General features: G+C 42.3%; 1 protein-coding gene across 2 annotated transcripts in view; it reads left to right on the plus strand.

Annotated features, from left to right (window-relative positions):
* The window catches only part of DEPTOR (DEP domain containing MTOR interacting protein), a 182996-nt gene that overhangs the window by 105432 nt on the left and 56126 nt on the right, over window positions 1-21438 (plus strand). For both annotated transcript variants that reach the window (XM_001097652.5, XM_077943972.1), the window contains exon 5: window positions 19611-19796. In XM_001097652.5, the coding sequence (XP_001097652.2) occupies window positions 19611-19796 (186 nt within the window). The remainder of the gene's footprint in view (window positions 1-19610; window positions 19797-21438) is intronic.

Here is a 21438-nt window from a genome sequence, read left to right on the forward strand (position 1 = left end):
TGTGGTATTAAGTTCCAGTTCCTGATGAACATGGGCTAAATCATACTCATCAATGGAAGGCGGGGGCTGAGGAGACAAGGGGACCAAAAGTTGAGGGGCTCTCCTTTAAGCAGGGAATTGTTTCCATTCTCTTTCCATCACAGACCTTTCTTCTATCCCTGACCCTTGTGTCAACCTTGGGTGAGTTTCTAGTATCAGCCCCCTCCCAGCTGGGTGGCCAGGGGGTTTGGGCTGGGATTCCTGTCTGGGACTCAGGCTCTCCTTATGCAGGTATAAATAATGATCACTCTCAGCTGTTTCAACCTTGCTGCACTGCTGTCACTCATGATTCTTCCTCTAGAAGTTTTTCCACTAACCTCTTCTGGCTTTTGATTCTGAGCTGCTCACTATCATTCAGTTTCTCTGAGCTGATACTCTCATCTCAGTACATCTGGGTCATCTTTTCTGTTTGGCTCTCTGGTTCTTTGGAAAAACTCCTTCTTTCTATCTTCCTCTCCCTGCTCCCTGCTCACCCCCACTCCAGCCAGGAATGGATAAACAAGTCCAAGTATGTTAACGCCAGGGAGTAACTACCAGGAATAAAACTGAGCTTAAGTAAACTCATCAGTGTGACCACGGAACGATATGAAGATGAAATTTAAGAAGGAATTTCACTTACACTCACATACATCTATCCTGATTATGATTGGAAAAATATGTGTGTTGATTAATATTCATAATCAGTTTTGATTTAGAAAGTAATGTTTTTAAAAATTATTAATTAGTATGTTATTTTAAAATCAACATTTTAAAGGCTAGAACCTTTCATCCAGCTTTTTTTTCTTTTTTTTTTGAGACGGAGTCTTGCTCTGTTGCCCAGGCTGGAGTACAGTGGCATGGTCTTGGCTTACTGCAACCTCCACCTCCCAAGCACAAGCAATTCTCCCTCCTCAGCCTCCTGAGTAGCTGGGACTACGGGCGTGGCTAATTTTTGTATTTTTCATAGAAACAGGGTTTTGCAATGTTGCCCAGGCTGGTCTCCAACTCCTGACCTCACATGATGCACCTGCCTTGGCCTCCTAAAGCGCTGGGATTACAGGCATGAGCTACCGTGCCCGGCCCAGCATTTTTTCTAGAAAGCTTCCCTTTACTTTCTTTCTCCTCTAAGTGATGACACTTGACCCAACAAGGAGCTTACCCCACTCCCCCTTCCATCCAAGGAAGGCCTGTGTATCAGGATTCATATTCTTTAAATTTTATTTTAGCCACTCCCCCAGCTGTCCCAGGTTTTGGTCATATTGGCAGTTGGCAAAGCCTCCAGGCCGCTGGAGGGAAGGGGTGGGTGTTGGTTTTGCCTCACTGGCTCACTCCTGTGACTCTGAAATCCTTTTTGGTGCTGAAAACATAACCTCAATGGGGGATTCCCCTTAAGTGGGAACAAAATGTGCTTCCTCATCAAAATAAGGGAAATGGGATCAGGGAGATAATGTGATAAAAACTGGAACAACTCTTGATCATTTGCGTGTTCAGGACAAGGATCATCTTCTGTGGCAAATGGCTTTCAAGGTGCTGTACCCGACGAAAGGCATGAACTAGTTTGTTGGTTGGCTGTTCTGTTCTTGTGGGAAACCAGCCACCACACCAGTGCTACCCAGTGAAACTATGCTAGGAGCCACTAAGACAATCTACATATGTGATTTTAAATTTTCTAGTAGAAATGGCACCAAAAAAAGGAGGAATGGGTTAAATTAATCTTCATAATATACTTTAACTCACCATCTCCAAAATATTATCATTTAAAAATGCAATCTATATGAAAAATACAAATTAGCTACTTTACATTTTGTTATACTAAGTCTTCAAAATGCAGTGTTTTTTCACTTAATCAGACTCACATTTCAAGGCTCATGTGGCTAGTGGCTGCCATCTTGGAGAACACAGCTCTAGACCGTTTTGAAACCAGCAGAGGGCAGCATGGTGTCCTGGCCAGTGTGCATTTCATTTTTCTTTTTTCTTTTCTCTTTTTTTTTCTTTTTTTTTGGAGATGGAGTTTAGCTCTTGTTGCCCATGCTGGAGTGCAGTGGTGCAATCTTGGCTCACTGCAACCTCTGCCTCCTGGGTTCGAGCAATTCTCCTGCCTCAGCCTCCCAAGCAGCTGGGATTACAGGCACGCACCACCACAGTCAGCTAATTTTTGTATTTTTAATGGAGACGGGGTTTCACCATCTTGGCCAGGCTGGTCTCGAACTCCTGACCTCAGGTGGTCCACCTGCCTCGGCCTCCCAAAGTGCTGGGATTACAGGCTTGAGACACTGTGCCCGGCTGCATTTCATTTTTCAGTCCCTTATCTCTGTGATCTTTGTTCCTCTATGTCTGAGATTTCTGACATCTGTGTTTTTACAGTGCCAATTTGGACATCTATATAAAGTGGGTACGAGCCACATAGGTAACAACAAATGTTCTCCCTTCCCCAGCACCATGATTTCACAATCCTATTTTCTTTCTTGCTCAGTTTTTGATGAGGAAGCTAAAGCCCAAAGGTATTAGGAAGTCACCCAAAGAAAACACAGTAAATGGCATGAGGAGAAATACAACTATAGTGTCTGACTCCAGAATCCAAGTTCCAAACAACTGTTCTATGGCCTCCATGAGAAAGAATTCCTGTACTTGTTTAACAGGTTCTCCTAAAGAATCGAAACAATGTCCATCAAACTGCTAATGTGTGACTTCCAAACTGAATTAACACCAAATTCTACACTACCAAGTATATTTTAGGACGAGTCTATTCAGGTCCATTTGCAGCTTCAATTTTCTACTTTTTCTTTCCACTCCGTTTTTACTTTTGATTTTTTAATATTTCCAGAAGTCAAAAATGTAGGACGGGTACAGTGGCTCATGCCTGTATTCCTAGCATTTTGGGAGGCTGAGACGGGCAATCATTTGAGCCCAGGAATTCAAGACAAGCCTGGGCAACACAGTGAAACTCCATCTCTACAAAATATCAAAATAGTTAGCCAGGTGTGGTGATGCACGCCTGTAGTCCCAACTACTCAGGAGGCTGAGATGAGAGGATTGCTTGAGCCTGGAAAGGTTAAAGCTGCAGTGAGCAGTGATTGTGCCACTGCACTCCAGGCAACAGAGCAAGACCCTATCTCAAAAAAAAAAAAAAAAAAATTGTAGTTAGCTATTATTGTTTAGACCGGACTTGATTTTGGCAAGTCTCTTAAATTCCTAGTCTTCAGTCTGGGTGTGGTGGCTCACACCTGTAATCCCAGCACTTTGGGAAGCTGAGGCAGGCGAATCACAAGGTCAGGAGTTTGAGACCAGCCTGGCCAACATGGTGAAACCTCATCTCTACTAAAAATACGAAAAATTAGCTGGGAGTGGTGGTGGGCGCCTGTAATCTCAGCTACTCAGGAGGCTGAGTCAGGAGAATCGCTTGATCTGGGAGGCGGAGATTGCAGTGAGCCAAGATCATGCCACTGCACTCTACCCGGGGTGACAGTGTAAGACTCCGTATTTAAAAAAATAAAAATAAAAATAAAAATTTAGTTTTCATTGTGGGGTCCTTTGGAGTTTTACTGACAGCAGAACAATATTATTAATGGTATATTAGCATTATGGAGACCCTGTCTTTCAGGGAGCGATTGGTTTCTACAGATTTATTAATTTCACTTGCTTTGGATAAAAGAATACAGTATCGTAATTTCTCTTCCACAGATGGAAAAATTGAGGCCTAGGGACTGAACATAACATAACTGAACATTCCCCTGTTCTATCGCAGGGGAATCTGAGCCACGTTGCTAGAAGCTAGGTCTTCTGACAGCTTGACTTCCTGTCTAAGCAGCTTCATGGCTTCTGAGTCAAGCATAGTTTCTTAACACAATATGGGCTTCAAATAGATAGAAAGTGTTTGTTTCCTAAGCTTTTGATCTTATGTCTCTAGACTTGAATTTGGGATGCTATCTGAGTTGTGTTTAGCAACAAATAACAGAAAGTACAGTAAAGATAGTTTAAGCAGGGAGGTTTCTCTGCCTCCTGAAGTGAGATGCCCCCAGGTCTAGAATCCCAGGCTGACACTGAGACTCCCGACATAGGTGCTGTCCATCTCTCTCTCTCCTGTTCTTAGTGTACACCAGGCCTAATGTCTGCACTCTGGGCAGGAAGAACAGGGAATGACAAAGAGTTAAGAGCAGAGAGGTGTCACCTAGCAAGACTTTGCTTTTTTATTTGGGAAGGGTAGTCTGTCCCAGGGATTTCATCCTACATCTCATGGGCCAGAACTGTGTCACATGGTAACCCCAGGGTGGAAGGCAGTTGGTGACTCATATGGTTTTGGCTGGGCACACTACTGCCCTGAGCAAAATTCTTAAGGAAGAAGAAAGAGAGATTGGGTTTGAATAAGCAGCTGGCACTGTCAGCCACAAGGACAAATGTCTTTTTCATTAAATAACTAAGCAAACTTCCTTATGAAACATACGCTTTTAAGGAACAGCTTTCTTCCTGTGTCCACACAAAGAGTTCCTTATAGCTCTAAGCTAGATTTAAAAGCAGATGGGTATACCAATGTTAATGTCTCAGTTTCAGCAAATGTACCATGGTTTTGTTAACATTTGGGGGTGCTGGATGAAGGGTGTAAGGGAACTATCTGTACTATCTTTGCAGTCTTTCTTTCTTTCTTCCTTTCTTCCTTTTCTTTTCTTTCTTTCTTCTTCTTCTTCTTCTTTTTTTTTTTTTTTTTTTTGAGCTGGAGTCTTTCTGTGTCTCCCAAGCTGGAGTGCAGTGGTGCAGTTTTGGCTTACTGCAACCGAGTAGCTGGGATTACAGGCGCGCAGCACCACGCCCAGCTAATTTTTGTATTTATTTACTTATTTTTTTGGGATGGAGTCTCACACTGTCACCCAGGCTGGAGTGCAGTGGTGCCATCTCGGCGCACTGCAACCTCTACCTTCCAGGTTCAAGTAATTCTCCTGCTTAGCCTGTTGAGTAGCTGGGATTACAGGTGCCCGCCACCACGCTCAGCTAATTTTTGTATTTTTAGCAGAGACAGGTTTCACCATGTTGGCCAGGCTGGTCTCGAACTCCTGACCTCAAGTCATCTGCTTGCCTCGGCCTCCAAAAGTTCTGGGATTACAGGCGTGAGCCACTGTGCCTGGCCTTCTTTGTAGCTTTTCTATAAATCTAAAGTTATTCTAAAATGTGAAGTTTATTTTTTTAAAAAGTAAGTGGGTGTTTTTTTCTGCATCGTCTATTCCATCTTTTTTAAAGCTATGAACGATATAGAAAATATATAAAGACCGTTTAAAAAAAAAAAAGACTATGTCTTGCCACTGCTATCTTCCTTTTCTGAACTTCAGCCTCTTCCTCCTTTGAGGGTCTGTTGACGTACTGACTTTATCTCTTCCGTCTCAAAAGCAGCACCTGTTAAATGACCATGCAGTAAAGCACCAGCAGGTTAATATGGTAACTTGCCTGGGAATACTAAGAAAATGTCATGTAGGAGTGAGCCTTTGGGAAGGCACTTTCACATCCTGGGGTTCCTGGGAAGGATTTTATTTCAGTATCCCCAGTGTCTGTTCCCCAAGACCACCTAGAGTTACTTCTAGACCCTTCTATAAAAATAAGGTCTGAAAAGGCTTCTACCTTGGAAAGATATCCTTTTGGCCCTGACACCGTGGGCCCTTGCATGGAAGCACACATGGCTAATATTTATGGAATCCTTCTATGGACCAGGGACGCCACTAGGCCTTTTATTTTTCTTTTACATTTTATTTTATTTTTAATTTTTATTATACTTTAAGTTCTGGGATACATGTGCAGAATGTGCAGGTTTGTTACACAGGTATACAAGTGCCATGGTGGTTTGCTGCACCCATCAACCCGTCACCTACATTAGGTATTTCTCCTAATGTTATGCCTCCCCTAGGCCCCCACCCCCAACAGGCCCCAGTGTGTGATGTTTCCCTCCCTTCGTCAGAGATGCCCTGCCCAGAGTGGAGGAATCTAGAACTCTCTAGATTCTCATATAGGAATCTAGAGAGGCAGCCTGGCTACAATGGCTTTGGGCAGCTGTGATGGGCTCTGCCCAGTTCGAACTTCCTGGTGGCCTTGTTTACACTGTGAGGGGAAAAACCGCCTACTCAAGCCTCAGTAATGGCGGACACCCTTCCCCCCACCAAGCTCGAGTGTCCCAGGTTGACCTCTGACTGCTGTGCTGGCAGCGAGAATTTCAAACCAGTAGATCTTAGCTTACTGGGCTCCACTGGGTTGGGAACTGCTGAGCTAGACCACTTGGCTCCCTGGCTTCAGCCCCCTTTCCAGGGGAGTGAACAGTTCGTCTCGCTGGTGTTCCAGGTGCCACTGGGGTATGAATAAAAAACTCCTGCGACTAGCTCAGTGCCTGCCCAAACGGCTGCCTAGTTTTGTGCTTGAAACCCAGGGCCCTGGTGGTGTAGGCACACTAAGGAATCTCCTGGTCTGCGGGTTGCAAAGACTGCGGGAAAAGCATTGTATCTGTGCTAGAATGCACTGTTCCTCATGGCAGAGTCCCTTACGGCTTCCCTTGGCTAACAAAGGGAGTTCCCTGACCCCTTGTGCTTCCTGGGTAAGGCAATGTCCCATTCTGCTTCTGCTTGCCCTCCATGGGCTACACCCACTGTCTAACCAGTCCCAATGAGATGAACCGGGTACCTCAGTTGGAAATACAGAAATCACCCATCTTCTGCGTTGATCTCTCTGGGAGCTGCAGACCAGAACTGTTTCTGTTCAGCCATCTTGCCCAGGTCCAAATTTTATTTTATAAATATATTTTTGAGATGGAGTCTTGCTCTGTTGCCCAGGCTTGAGTGTAGTGGTGTGATCTTGGTTCACTGCAACCTCTGCCTCCTGGGTTCAAGTGATTCTCCTGCCTCAGCCTCCCAAGTAGCTGGGATTACAGGTGTGTACCACCGTGCCTGGCTAATTTTTGTATTTTAAGTAGAGATGGGGTTTCACCATTTTGGACAGGTTGGTCTTGAATTCCTGACCTCAAGCGAACCGCCCACCTTGGGTCCCCAAAGTGCTAGGATTACAGGCGTGATCCACCGTGTCCGGTCTACTGGACCTTTTACATATGTTGTTTCATTGTTCCTCCAATTCATTTTATAGATGAAGAAAACTAAAATTCAGAGCAGTTAAGTAATTAAGTAAATAGTGAAACTGGGATTCAACCCTGGGCTCTTTGAGGTCAGAGCAATGTTTTCTGTGCTATAGCCATATCCTTTTTTTTTTTTTTTTTTAAATAGAGATGGGGTTTTACCATGTTGCCCAGGCTAGTCTCAAACTCCTGGGCTCAAGTAATCTGCCTGCCTTGGATTCCCAAAGTGCTAGGATTATAGATATGAGCCATCGTGCCTGGCTGCCACATTGTTTTGGTAAGCAATTCCAAAGTAATTAGCATTTTATGGTGGTGAATATTTTTTTAAAAATTATTTTAAATAAATAGAGACAAGGTCTCACTATGTTGCTCAGGTTAGTGTCAAACTCATGGGCTCAAGTGACCCTCTTGTCTTGGCCTCCTAAAGTATGAGGATTACAGGCAGGAGCCACGGTGCCAGGCCAATGGTAAAGAATTTTATGGAAAACATTTCCAGCCAAATTACCTTCTGTAACCTGGAAACAGGAATAAATGTGGGCAAAGCAGACTCCACGCTCCTGTGTTTCAAGCTTGTCTGCCTCCTTGTTTATCATGATCACACCTTGGAATGGGAGACAGTCTAGTGTGGAGGTTCGGGGTGAGGCCCTGGAGTGAGTTTGTAAGCACTTCTGTCTTGCATCTTCTTGTTAGTGACTCTGAGACACTCAGGCAATTTGCCTTGTCTAAGTCCCAGTTTCCTTATCTGTAAAATGGGAATCATAATATGGGAATATAATATATATGGGAATATAATAACTCTTTCATAGTACTGTTGTGAGAAGTAAATGATATAAACCTGTAATGTGCTTGGCACAGGGCCGTGCACAGACTCTCTATCATTCAGTAAATGATAGCTGATAATTATCTTATTTTTATCGTCTACATTCTCATTATTGGATGCCTGGGTGGGCAGAGCTTAATGTATTTGATGACCTCATCCATTGCTGGTCTTAAACGGTATCTTATACTCTCTGCTGTTACATACTTGTTAAGTAAATCAACACTGAAATACTTTGATAGGGCCTTTGGGTTTGTGCCAACAATTTCAAAAGATCTAGAACACGGTTACAGATTTCTTTTGTTGAATTTTGTATCTGAGATATTCCATTTGCCAGACGAAATAATTTTGTTTTTAGGCTTCTCTGCACTTACAGTACCATCTAGTCTCTGATAAACAAGATTATCTCTGAAAATCCTACCTTTTGTTCTGCATGTTATCACTAACAGTAGAGGTTCTTTCTAGTCTTTGGAATGTACCCAGCTGTTATTGAATGATACATACAGAAGAATAAAACATAGGTTGACTTTCCATCTGTTTATTGCCTTTACATTTCTGGCAGTAAGACACAGAAGCTGCAGTACTCAGACAATCGCAGTGTCATGTTTCGTTTTCTATCTTTACTAAAGTTACTTGAATCCTTTTACCTCTTTTCCATCCTCTTGCCTCTCTTCAATCAATTAAATGAGTGTAAGTGGGTTATAACTTTGTGAATGTGAAATGTTTTGTTTCAGTAATATCAGTTAATAGGATTTTACGCCCTACAATCGATTTCCTGCTTTCATATCCTCTTCTTAATGTTGTGAGTGCTAAGGAAGTCATTATTTTAGTCCTCTGACTCACTGTTGTTACGCCTTTTGGAGAGTTTTGTATCCCAAGCAGCTAGCACCGTTTTTTTGGAGTAGGCACTTAAAAACAATTGCTTAATGTTTTCAATTCAAGGACTTTTGCTGCTTTAGGAAATAGGGCTCCTTCAACTACTGCTTTCATTTAGGATGGCTTGAGATGCTTGAGATGGCCTTAAGTATAGCTCAGGTTCCTCCCTCCCTCCCTCCCTCCCTCCCTTCCTTCCTTCCTTCCTTCCTTCCTTCCTTCCTTCCTTCCTTCCTTCCTTCCTCTTTCTCTCTCTCTCTTTCTCTCTCTCTCTCTCTCCCCCTCCCTCCCTGCCTCCCTCCCTCCCTTCCTTTCCTTTCCTTTCCTTTCCTTTCCTTTCCTTTCCTTTTTAAAACATGTTTTATTCTTAGTTTGGGGGTACATGCGAAGGTTTGTTATGAAAGTAAACACGTGTCACGGGGGGTTATTGTACATGTTATTTCATCACCCCAGTATTAAGCCTGGTGCCCAATAGTTATCTTTTCTTCTCCTCTCTTCCTCCCACCTTACCCCCTCATGTAGGTACCAGCGCCTGGTCTTTTTTTTTTTTTTTTTTGAAACAGAGTCTTGCTCTGTTGCCCAGGCTGGAGTGCAGTGGCACAATCTTGGCTCACTGCAACCTCCGCCTCCTGGATTCAAGTGATTCTTGTGCTTCAGCCTCCCAAAGTAGCTGGGATTACAGGTGTGTGCCACCACACCTGGCTAATTTTTTTCTATTTTTAATAGAGACGGGGTTTTGCTGAGTTGGCCAGGCTGGTCTCGAACTCCTGGCTTCAAGTGATCTGCCTGCCTCAGCCTCCCAAAGTGATGAGAGTACAGGCATGAGCTACCACGCTCAGCTCGGCTGTTGTTTCCTTCTTTGTATTCATAAGTTCTTATCATTTAGCTCCCACTTATAAGTGAGAACATGAGGTATTTGGTTTTCTGTTCCTGCATAAGTGTACTGAGTTTAATAGCCTCCAGTCAGATTTTCTTAAAAAAAAAAAAACTTTAACTTTTCTATTGTAACTAATTCTTAATTAAGGTTTTTCTATAAATGCATAATTAAAAAGCGTGTTATCAATATTTCTTCAGTCTTGACCATTTTTAAATTATGAAGCATACTAAATGACATCAGATGCTTCGACTCTGTAGGACTGTGATCTAGCAGAGCCCAGAAGACAAAATACTGCAGATCTATCCCTGGATGTGTGAAAGAAGTTAAAGCTTATGTCTTGCTGGCAGGGAAATCACAGCACTTTTGTATGCAGAATTTACTCAACTTCTAGAAACACCAAGTCTGAGGAATAGGTCCACCATCCGTTTATCCTTGCAGTTTATCAGGGATCTTGAGCAATGTCTATCAGGGCTAGGTGACTCTTTTAGGAAAAGATACAGAGATCAGTAGTAGCTAAGAAAATAAGAGGAAAAGGAGTGAATGGTTGGATAGAATACCATCCCTGGTGACCAAAAAAAATGATCCCTCACAAGAGCCCCACACACCCTTGTGCGCTTGGTGAAGCAGTGAGCCGGGCAGCTAGCAAGGGTCTTCTGTCTTCAAGGTGATCTTGATGACCTTTGTAACTTTGACACTGGTGTGCAGTTAGCCCCACCTTGCTGACCTTCTTCTTCCTCAGTAGGATAATCATCATCTTTAATCCCTCTCTGTTTAAGTCTGATTTCAGTCTACTAAGTTGCTTATGTGACCGTAAGTCCAAGACCACATTTTAAAAATTTTTGATGATGTGCCATCCAGGGCACAGTTGATGTCTGTGCATTCCCTGTATGCTGCTATCATAGTGCTGGATTCAGTTCACATGTTTCATGGTGCCTGTTGTGTTACATCATTTACGAGCAAGCATTTCAAGGATGAATGAAAGTATGTGACCTTCCTCCTTCCAACTAGATAAGTAGACTAATTTTTTGTTTGTTTGTTTCTGAGACAGAGTCTCACTCTGTGCCCAGGCTGGAGTGCAGTGGCATGATCTCAACTCACTGCAACCTCCACTTCCCGGGTTCAAGAGATTCTCAAGCCTCAGCCTATCAAGTAGCTGGAATTACAGGTGTGCGCCACCATGCCTGGCTAATTTTTATGTTTTTACTAGAGGCAAGGATTCACCATGTTGGCCAGGCTGGTCTCGAGCTCCTGACCTCAGGTGATCCACCCGCCTCAAGGCCTCCCAAAGTGCTGAGATTACAGGCATGAGCCACCGTGCCCAGCTAAAATATTTTTATATTCAGTAGAACTTGTAGAATTCAAGATGATACATTTTTATATTCATCCTCAGACTACATGCATGAGTTGAATGGAAGTCAATTTTCCCCCTTTTAAGTAATCAGCTTCTATTATTTCTTTGCCTGCTAAAATCATCCTAATAATATACAAGGGAGGAAAATGTAGTCACATTATCCACAAAAAGAAGAATATACCTGTACCATGTCACTTTATTATTTTGGTAAACTACATGACGTTTCCCTCATGATTTCTGCAGTTAAGCATAGCAGTGTATAGGGATCTGTTTTTCTTTGACCAAATAGTGAATTGAGTGCTTCTAGAGTCCCAACTTTCCTAAACAATGAGATCCTCTCGCAAATATATGGCTCTAGCTTTCTGGCTATGTCTGCTTTTCTTCCTAGTTTAAATCCCATTTAATACGAAGCCAAGCCAAGCCCCTAGAGAATTCTACCAAAGCAAAAGGGAAGGCTTGGAAAGTCCCATAAATTATAAATTGGATGAGTACCCAATTGTCAGTTTTCAATTACAACTGCTGTTAAGATCGCAACTGTAATATTAGATATTGAATGTAGATGTTGAACACTGTCTCTTTGAATTGTTGTCCTGTTTACAGATAAATAGTCCCAAGGAGCAAAGAATGAAATGAAATGTATCAAATGGTATATATTACATTTACTATAATATGAAGGTGCCGTATATCACTGGGATCTGAGAAATGTAGAATTGGAACAAATGTAAGACAGGCACAAACTGTTCCCCATGCTTTTTCCTGCTTCTCTTTACTTTTTTCCCCGTATCATGGATTATTGTTTTCTGTGTTTAACAGAAAGTAAGTTGTTTACGTAGCAAGGATTTTTATATTCAGTATGGAGAATTACATGTTAATGTGGAGAAAAAATCAGGCTGAGGCCGAGTGTACGGTGGCTCACACCTGTAATCCTAGCACTTTGGGAGACTGAGGCAGGTAGGTCACCTGAGGTCAGGGGTTTGAGACCAGCCTGGCCAACATGGTGAAACTCCGTCTCTACTAAAAATACAAAAATTAGTGGGGCATGGGGGCACGCACCTGTAATCCCGGCTATTCGGGAGGCTGATGCAGGAGAATTGCTTGAACCCAGGAGGTGGAGGTTGCAGTGAGCCGAGATCGCATCATTGCACTCCAGCCTGGGCTACAGAGCAAAGACTCTGTCTCAAAAAAAAAAGAAAAAGAAAAAGAAAAAATCAGGCTGGGCGTGGTGGCTCATACCTGTAATCCCAGCTACTTGGGAGACAGAAGCAGGACAATCACTTGAACCCTGGAGGCAGAAGTTGCAGTGAGCCAAGATTGCACCACTCTGGATGACAGAGTGAGACTGCCTCAAAAAAAAAAAAAAAAAAAAAAGTGTACAAAAAACATCAACTTTTCTCTCTCTGGAATATAAACTCTATGTCATTTAGCTGTTGTTAATTCTTGAACCTCTACTTATATAATTTATGACTATAACAATGATCTTTGACTTTCATAATCTAGTTACTTCCCAAACTTTACTGTGTCTTAATGCATTGCTTTATTTTTTGCTTTTTGTCAACTTCTGAAGTTTGAGTATCTTCGAGTGGGGTACTCACTAAGCTTTAGCTGGATATCTGGTTATGATTTCATATGTTTTTCACGGGTGAAAAGGTAACAAACTGCTCAGAGAAGGGCAATGTGTTCTTTAAAGAAAGTTAGGCCAGGTGCAGTGGCTCACGCCTGTAATGCCAGCACTTTGGGAGGCTGAGGTGGGCAGATCACGAGGTCAGGAGTTTGAGACCAGCCTGGCCAGCATGGTGAAACCCCATCTGTACTCAAAATACAAAAAATTAGCTGGACATGGTGGTGCAAGCCTATAGTCTCAGCTACTTGGGAGGCTGAGGCAGGAGAATTGCTTGAACTCAGCAGGTGGAGCTTGCAGTGAGCCGAGATCGCACCATTGCACTTCAGCCTGGGCAACAGAGTGAGACTCTGTTTCAAAAAAAAAAAAAAAGAATGAAAAAAGAAAGTTAGAAGAATTAGAATTTCAGAATAAGTGGTAAATTTTTAAAAAAGAAAAAAATAAAGGCAGAAAAGATAGAGGAAATGAGTTCTCCATAGGAACTTAAATGAACGAAGTGTGAAGTCAGTCTTTAGAAGTCTAAAATGAAGAATGCTTACAACACTATATGTCAGATGCCGTGCCACATCTCTACATAAATTATCTCATTTTTCCTTCGCACAGAATATATGCAAAAAATTGAATAAGTTGCCCAAATACTCAGATAGTAAATGTGGCAGAGCTAGGATTGAAACTGAAGATATCCAGCTCTAAAACTTGTGCTTTTCATTGTGTGATAAATTTTCTAAAAGTAGACCTGGCATGGTGGCTCATGCCTGTAATCCCAGCACTTTGGGAGGCCGAGGCAAGTGGCTCACTTGAGGTCAGGAGTTCGAGACCAGCCTGGCCAACGTGGTGAAACCCTGTCTCCACTAAAAATACAAAAATTAGCCAGGCATGGTGGCAGGTGCCTATAATCCCAGCTACTCGGGGGACTGAGGCAGGAGAGTTGCTTGAACCCAGGAGGTGGAGGTTGCAGTGGGCCAAGATCACGTCGCTGCACTCCAGGCTGGATGACAGAGCCAGGCTCCTTAGTCTCAAAAAAAAAAAAAAAAAAAAAGAAAAAGAAAAAGAAAAAGAAATTTCTAAAAGTTATTCAGCATAAAAATTGTCAATAAAGTTCCAACTTAATTGCTTCGTTCTTGTGTGAAATGATGTCTCTCTTAGCAGGCTTTGGCATTGGTGAGCATAAAGAGATGAGCAGATGAAGGTGTCATATTTCAATCACAATGTTAAGATCAGTAGCTGGGATGGAGTATGATACTTAGTAGGTGCTCAGTTTGTCAAATAAATGAACGGATGTCATGTGTGATTTATTGATGCCATAATATGGCTGTCTACCTGCACTCCTTCAGCTTTTAAAGTTGTGATTATATATATTAAACCTAAAACTTTACTCACACAAAAAGCAAATGTATGAAACTCAATGTTTATATCATTAAACTGTTTATATCATTAAACTTTTAATGAGAGACAGAAAAAAGGCAAAATATTAATAACTTATTGGCAATGATGCAAGTGATACGTACAATTGTCACTTTTGTATGCTGAGAGGAGAACTCGACTCCATCTGTGTCAGCCACACAGCTAGGTGAATAAACATGTGGCAACCTTCATTTCAGGGAGGGTGGCTGCTCCTGAGACACCCAGATCCAAATCCATCCTTGAAAATTGAGGTGGGGCATTAAATATTATATCCCATAAAATTGAATTCTCCTAGGCCAAATGGCAGCATATCGTCAACAGATGATGATAACAGTAAAAAAAAAACAGTGGTTGTAAAATAATAAAGGTATAATTTATTGAGTGCTTACAATGTATTTGGCATTATGCTGAACACTTATAGTTGACTATCTCATCTGACCCTCATGTTACCTGATTTCATTATGTTTGAGGTCACCTATTCTATTGGGGAAAGAATGTGATGAGGAAGGACTATTTAAAGTTAACTTTTGTATTTGATCTTAGGTAGAATGTTTGCCCAGTTGGTTATAGGTGGTATAGAGGTGGGGAGGTGTAAGATGGAGACTGGGTGTAAATTAAACACTGGGTCAATAATTAAAGCTGGAGGAGAGACATAATTAGGTCAGCGGTCAAATTTCTATTTCATTTAAAAACACTCTTAAAGTACTTTGAAGTCAGTTATACTTTTTTTTTTTTTTTTTTGGATTTAGAATGCTTTCCTGGATTGACTTATACAGAGGCAATATTTTATGTAATTCACCGTGCCAAGAGAAAACAGTAGGTCTTAATAAACGTCTACAGAGCTATATATTTGCAGGTCATAATTTTAAGAAACTTGCCAAAGTCAACTTGAGGATTTTTTTAAAATCTCAACAAACTCAGAAGGTTGCCAGAAATAAATAATTTACCTACAAAATTTTATTATAGCATTACTGAGTATAGTGATGTAGTAAATTTATGTAAAAATTTGACTATCTTCAAGAGGGCCACGTTGGTAGCTATCATATCAAAGTGTGATTGGCTTATTTTTTGGTCCAGGTTGCATTAGGTGAGCCTCTCCTGAATCCAAGGACGGTTTGTTTATTTATGATTTTATTTTATTTTATATTTTATTTTTTGAGACAGAGTCTCACTATGTTTCCCAAGCTGGCCTTGAATGCCTGGCCTCAAGTGATCCTCCCATTTTAACCTCCCAAAGTGCAGGGATTACATGCACGAGCATTCATTGATGACTGATTGGTTGATTGAGACAGGATCTCACTCTTTGGCCAGGCTGGAGTGTAGTGATGTGATCACAGGTAACTGCAGCCTCAACCTCCTGGGATCAAGCGATTCTCCTACCTCAGCCTCCTGAGTAGCTGGGACTATAGGCATGCACCACCATGCCTGGCTAATATTTTAATTTCATTTTATTTTTAGAGACAGAATGTGTTGCCCAGGCTAATCTTGAACTCCTGGCCTCATGCTCTCCTCCCACCTTGGCCTCCCAACGTGCTGGCATTACAGGTGTGAGCCACCACACCTGTCCAGATTATTTTTTAAGAACATGTAGAAATACCACTGAATTAACTATATTTGTCTTTGAGGCCAACATATTTCATTTGGCCAAAGTAAGTATCACCATTTAAAAATTGCGGAAAGCCGTATGAATTATTAGATTAAATGCTGGCACTGGCACTCTCTTAGTAGGGACCCATGTTGTAAGACTTGATATTTATGTGACCAGAAGAATTGTTCATTACCATATGTGGATAATAAATATAGTTACAACCCTAGATTGCATTTGTTGATATTGACCTAGAGAGGATGTGATGCTGTTTGTGAAATAGCAAAAGAGACTGTTGAACCAGTTGGCATGATTGATAAAGGTGTTAATATGATTCTTAATGGGTTTTTATTATCTAGATTCTTTTCCTAGTGGTTTATAATATTTTGAATTTTACAATCCAAAAAAAAGTTGCCAGGATTGAATTTTTGGTTTAACTTCTGTTTTTACCATTTTTTCCTAAAACATTGGGCAAGAAAAGTACCTGGTATATAGTTAACCTAACTCAATACATGGTAGTTGAATAAATAGATGGATGATCAAACAACAAAAAAATAGTGGAGTCTCGCTCTGTCACCCAGGCTGGAGTGCAATGAAGTGATCTTGGCTCACTGCAACCTCCGACTCCCAGGCTCAAGCGATCCTTCCATCTCAGCCTCTTGAGTAGCTGGGACTAAAGGCATGCTCCATGCCTGGCTAATTTTTGTATTTTTAGCAGAGGTTGGGTTTCAACATCTTGGCCAGGCTAGTCTTGAACTCCTGACCTCAAGTGATTTGCCTGCCTCGACCTCCAAAAGTGCTGGAATTACAGGCATGAGCCATCGCACCTGGCCTCATTGTGGGGTTTTAATGTGTATTTCCATATTGACTAATGAGGTTGACCCTGTTTTCATGTGCTGATTAGATATATGTGTGTCTTCTGTTTTTGTGTTGTCTATTCAATTTTTTGCTTTTGGGGGAAAGTTGCATGAGACGTCTGCATGATGGTGACCAGTTTGCAGAGTTCCTGATGACTCTGCAGATGAACAGAAATGACCCAGGAACATGGCTTTTGGGGCCTGATGTACCACCTGCACTATAGCTCCAAGAATCATGAACTCAAAGTGTAAAATTGAGGCAATAAATAAATCTCAGTGGATTTCTAAGATATAAATCGTATAGAATTGGGTGTACCTTCAGACTGATAGTCGTACATGAGCAGTTTTGTGAGACATGGTTTTGATTTTTATGATGATCTAGAGAAGGAATAGTTTCTCATAGAAGCAGTAAGAGCAGTGGTTTGGAACTTGGACTCTAGAATCAGATACTGTGTTATATTTCTACCTCTGCCATTTACTGTGTCTTTTTGGAGTGACTTCCTAAACCTTTGGACTTCAGTTTCCTCATCAAAAATAGGAAAAAAAATAAGAAATAAAATAGGCTGGGCGCAGTGGCTCACGCCTGTAATCCCAGAGCTTTGGGAGGTTGAGGCAGGCGGATCACCTGAGGTCAGGAGTTCAAAACCAGCCTGGTCAACATGGAGAAACCCCGTCTCTACTAAAAATACAAAATTAGCTGGGTCTGGTGGTACATGCCTGTAATCCCAGCAACTTGGGAGCCTGAGGCAGGAGAATCGCTTGAACCTGAGAGGTGGAGGTTGTGGGGAGCCGAGATTGTGCCATTGCACTCCAGCCTGGATAACAAGAGTGAAACTGTCTAAAAAAAAAAAGAAAGGAAATAAAATAATGGTACCTATATCCCAAGCTATTGTGATAATTAAAGGAATTAGAACATATAAGACACTTACTTAAGGTCATGCTGGGTTTATAGGACACGCTGTATGAGGGCTAGCTCTTGTTATTACTAATTTCAAGTTGACACACTGGCATGATTATATCACTGTAAAGTGTGGATTTGGGCTGGGCACAGTGGTGTGTGTCTGTAGTCCTAGTTACTCGGGAGGTTGAGGCAGGAGGATTGCTTGAGCCCAAGAGTTTGAGGCTACAGTGAGCTATGATCGTGCCACTGCACTCCAGCCTGGGCAACAGAGTGAATCTCTATCTCTAAATAAATTAGTAAATAAATAAAGTATAGATTTCCTTAGGGACTAAGCAGGCTTTATTATTGGATAACCATTTATTTATGTATTAAACATCAAACATAAATGGCAACAGACAGTATGATTCCACTTACATACTGTTCTCAAAGTGATAACATTATAGAGATGGAGAGCAAAGGTGGTTGCCAGGCGTCAGGAACTCAGTGAAGGAGGCCATAGAGGGGAAACACAGGGAGAGAGCGCCTTTGTCATGTTGTCCTGGTGGTTACAAAAATCTCTACATGTGATAAAACCTCACTGAACTCTATGTGCTCATGCACACAGATGCACACTCACACACACAAATGAGTGCATGTAAAAGCTGATGACATCTGAATAAGGGCTGTAGACTGTACCGATGTCAACATTCTGGTTTGATATTGTACTATAGTTATTTATGTAAGGGGTTACCATTGGGGAAATCTGGGTGAAGGGTACCCAGGAACTCTCTGTACTCTGTTGAATTTTTTAAACAGCTTTATTAAGATATAGTTCACATACCAAGCAATTCATTAAAGTGTACCATTGAGTGGTTCTTAGCATATTTACAGAGTTTTGCAATCATCACAACAGGCAATTTTAGAACATTTTCATCACCTCAAAAAGAAATTGCATGCTGTAGCTAATACCCCTCCCAACCCAACCCCAAGGCCCCCCTCCAGCCCCTGGCAACCACCAGTATACTTCTGTCTCTAGAAATGTCTCTGTTTTGGACATTCCATATGAATGGAATCATACAGTGTGTGGTCTCTGTATTTTCTTTGCAACTCTCTGTAAGTCTATAATTATTTCAAAATAAGAAGTTATTTTGTTTTTTCTAAGACAGAGTCTTGCCCTGTTGCCCAGGCTGGAGTGCAGTGGTACAATCTCGGCTCACTGCAATGTCTGCCTCCTGGGTTCAAGTGATTCTTATGCCTCAGCCTCCCAAGTAGCTGGAATTACAGGTGCATGCCGCCACACCCGGCTAATTTTTGTATTTTTAGTAGAAACGGGGATTCACCATGTTGGCCAGGCTGGTGTCAAACTCCTGACCTCAAGTGATCCACCCATCTTGGCTTCCCAAAGTGCTGGGATTACAAGTGTGAGCCACTGCGCCCGGCCTCAAAATAAAAAGTTTTTAAAAATGAATTGAGGGGGCAGGCGTGGTGGCTCACGCCTGTAATCCTAGCACTTTGGAAGGCTGAGGCAAGTGGATCACTTGAGGTTAGGAGTTCAAGACCAGCCTGGCCAACATGGTGCAACCCCATCTCTACGAAAAATACAAAAATTAGCCAGATGTGGTGGTAGGCACCTGTAATCCCAGATACTTGGGAGGCTGAGGCAGGAGAATCGCCTGAATCCAGGAGGCGGAGGTTGCAGTGAGCCGAGATCATGTCATTGCACTCCAGCCTGGGTGACAGAGCAAGACACCATCTCAAAAAAAAAAAAAAAAAAAAGAAAGAAAGAATCGAGTGTTGCTATGGGACAAGGTCTCTGCTGGGCACTGGGGACACATGAGTAAGTGAAGCCGTGATCACTGCCCCAAAGAGCTTAGAGTTTAGAGGGAAAGACAGAGAAGGGGGCAGACAGTGAGGGTGCAGTGTTATCAGTGCTTTGGTGGAGGCGGCACAGGGGCCAGGAGAACACTAGGAAGAATAGAACTCAGATTGAAAGCAAGGTCAGACAAAGTTCCCCAGAAGAATTGGTTAGCAAATTTTTAAAGTGCATGCCATGTGGAAAGAACTTGGGACCATGGATGGATGGACAGCAGCTCATGTGGCATCTGTGGAAGAGAAGTCTTTCTTGAGACTTTTGTCCCTGTTGCCTGTGGTCCTTTGGCTGTCATGCTCAGTGTCCAGGATGCCAGATAGTCCTCATTGGCTGTTTTTTTTTTTTTTTTTTTTTTTCTCCCCAGTGTCCAACAAGCACCCATTTGTGGACAGCAATCTTCTCTACCAGTTTAGAATGAACTTCCGGCGGAGGCGAAGACTGATGGAGCTGCTCAATGAAAAGTCCCCTTCCTCCCAGGAAACTCATGACAGTCCCTTCTGCCTGAGAAAGCAGAGCCATGACAATCGGAAATCTACCAGCTTTATGTCAGGTATGCCATCCCAGCGTTTATTGGAGCTCAAGTGTTTGTCTTTTGAGAAATAGTGGAGCCTTGACTCACCTTTGTGAAACTCTGTTCTCTATGGGAGAGTAGACTTTTTACTTATTCATGGCCGGACGTGGTGGCTCACGCCTGTAATCCCAGCACTTTGGGAGGCCGAGGCGAGTGGATCACGAGGTCAGGAGATTGAGATCATCCTGGCTAACACGGTGAAACCCTGTCTCTACTAAAAATACAAAAAATTAGCCGGGCGTGGTGGCAGGCACCTGTGGTCCCAGCTACTTGGGAGGCTGAGGCAGGAGAATGGCCTGAACCTGGGAGGCGGAGCTTGCAGTGAGCCGAGATCGCGCCACTACACTCCAGCCTGGGCAAAAGAGTGAGACTACATCTCAAAAAAAAGAATTTTTACTTATTCATAACCAAGAAGTATGAAAAAAATTCCGAAACCCTAAGTTTTTCTTGGACAGCCAACTTAGATGCCAGGACTCTGTTTTATAAAAGTGTGTATTTGAATTATAGAAGGCCTCTCATGCTCTCACTCATACCTTATTTATTTTTCATTGCAAGCCATTCGTGCCTGGCATGATGGCACACACTTATAATCTCAGCTACTTGGGAGGCTGAGGTGGGAGAATCACTTGAGGTCAGGAGTTTGAGACTAGGCTGGGCAATATAGCAAGACCTCGTCTGTCCAAAAAATTTAAAAATAAATAAATAAATACAAGTTTTTGTTTGTTTGGTTTTTTAGATGGAGTCTCACTCTGTTGCCCAGGCTAGAGTGCAGTGGTGTGCTTTTGGCTCACCACAACTTCTGCCTCCCAGGTTCAAGCAATTCTCCTGCCTCAGCCTCCCAAGTAGCTGGGACTACAGGCGTGCATCACCATGCCTGGCTAATTTTTGTATTTTTAGTAGAGATGGGGTTTCACTATGTTGACCAGGCTGGTCTCAAATGCCTGGCCTCATGATCCTCCTGCCTTGGCCTCCCAAAGTGCTGGGATTACAGGCATGAGCTACCATGCCCAGCCTTACAAGTAGTTTTTACATATCATTTAATTATTCAGTTTTGTAAATCACAACTTCAAAAAGCTATCTATTTCAAAGATGAATAAGAAGATTATTTCTGTGGGCATTTACACTGGTAACCACAAAAAAGTGACTGGTTATCCACCCATTATCAGTGGGCGACAGAGAACAAAGAAGAACAATGCAAAGCTGATGCAAGTCTCGTAGAGCATAGCAGCCGGGGGTGTTACACAGTTAAAGTCCGACAGTCTCAGATGTGCAGTTAGCTGTGATGGAAATGATGGTGATTGGATGTAAAGGTGACCTGGCTGTGACAGCTGTCCCTCCATTGATTATGAGTGCTGATTTGGTTGATCTGTCTGTCCAGGAGAGTGTAAGAGGAAAACAAAAATGATGTGATTGGTGTTCACAAATGAGTGCATCCAGAAAATGTGAACTTGAAGTAAGTGTCCGTCTGTTTAAGAGGGTGAGGTGCTTAAAGGGGTATCTTGAACTGCCCTGAAAACTTGGTGTTATCTCGAGAAATTGGTTGGTTTAAGGTTTGAAACTACTGGGCTTAACCCAGCACAATATGAAAGTGTCATGACTTGGTTATGAACAGGAGATGACA

The sequence above is a fragment of the Macaca mulatta genome, chromosome 8, assembly GCF_049350105.2.
Source record: "Macaca mulatta isolate MMU2019108-1 chromosome 8, T2T-MMU8v2.0, whole genome shotgun sequence".
In the NCBI taxonomy this organism is placed as follows: domain Eukaryota; kingdom Metazoa; phylum Chordata; class Mammalia; order Primates; family Cercopithecidae; genus Macaca; species Macaca mulatta.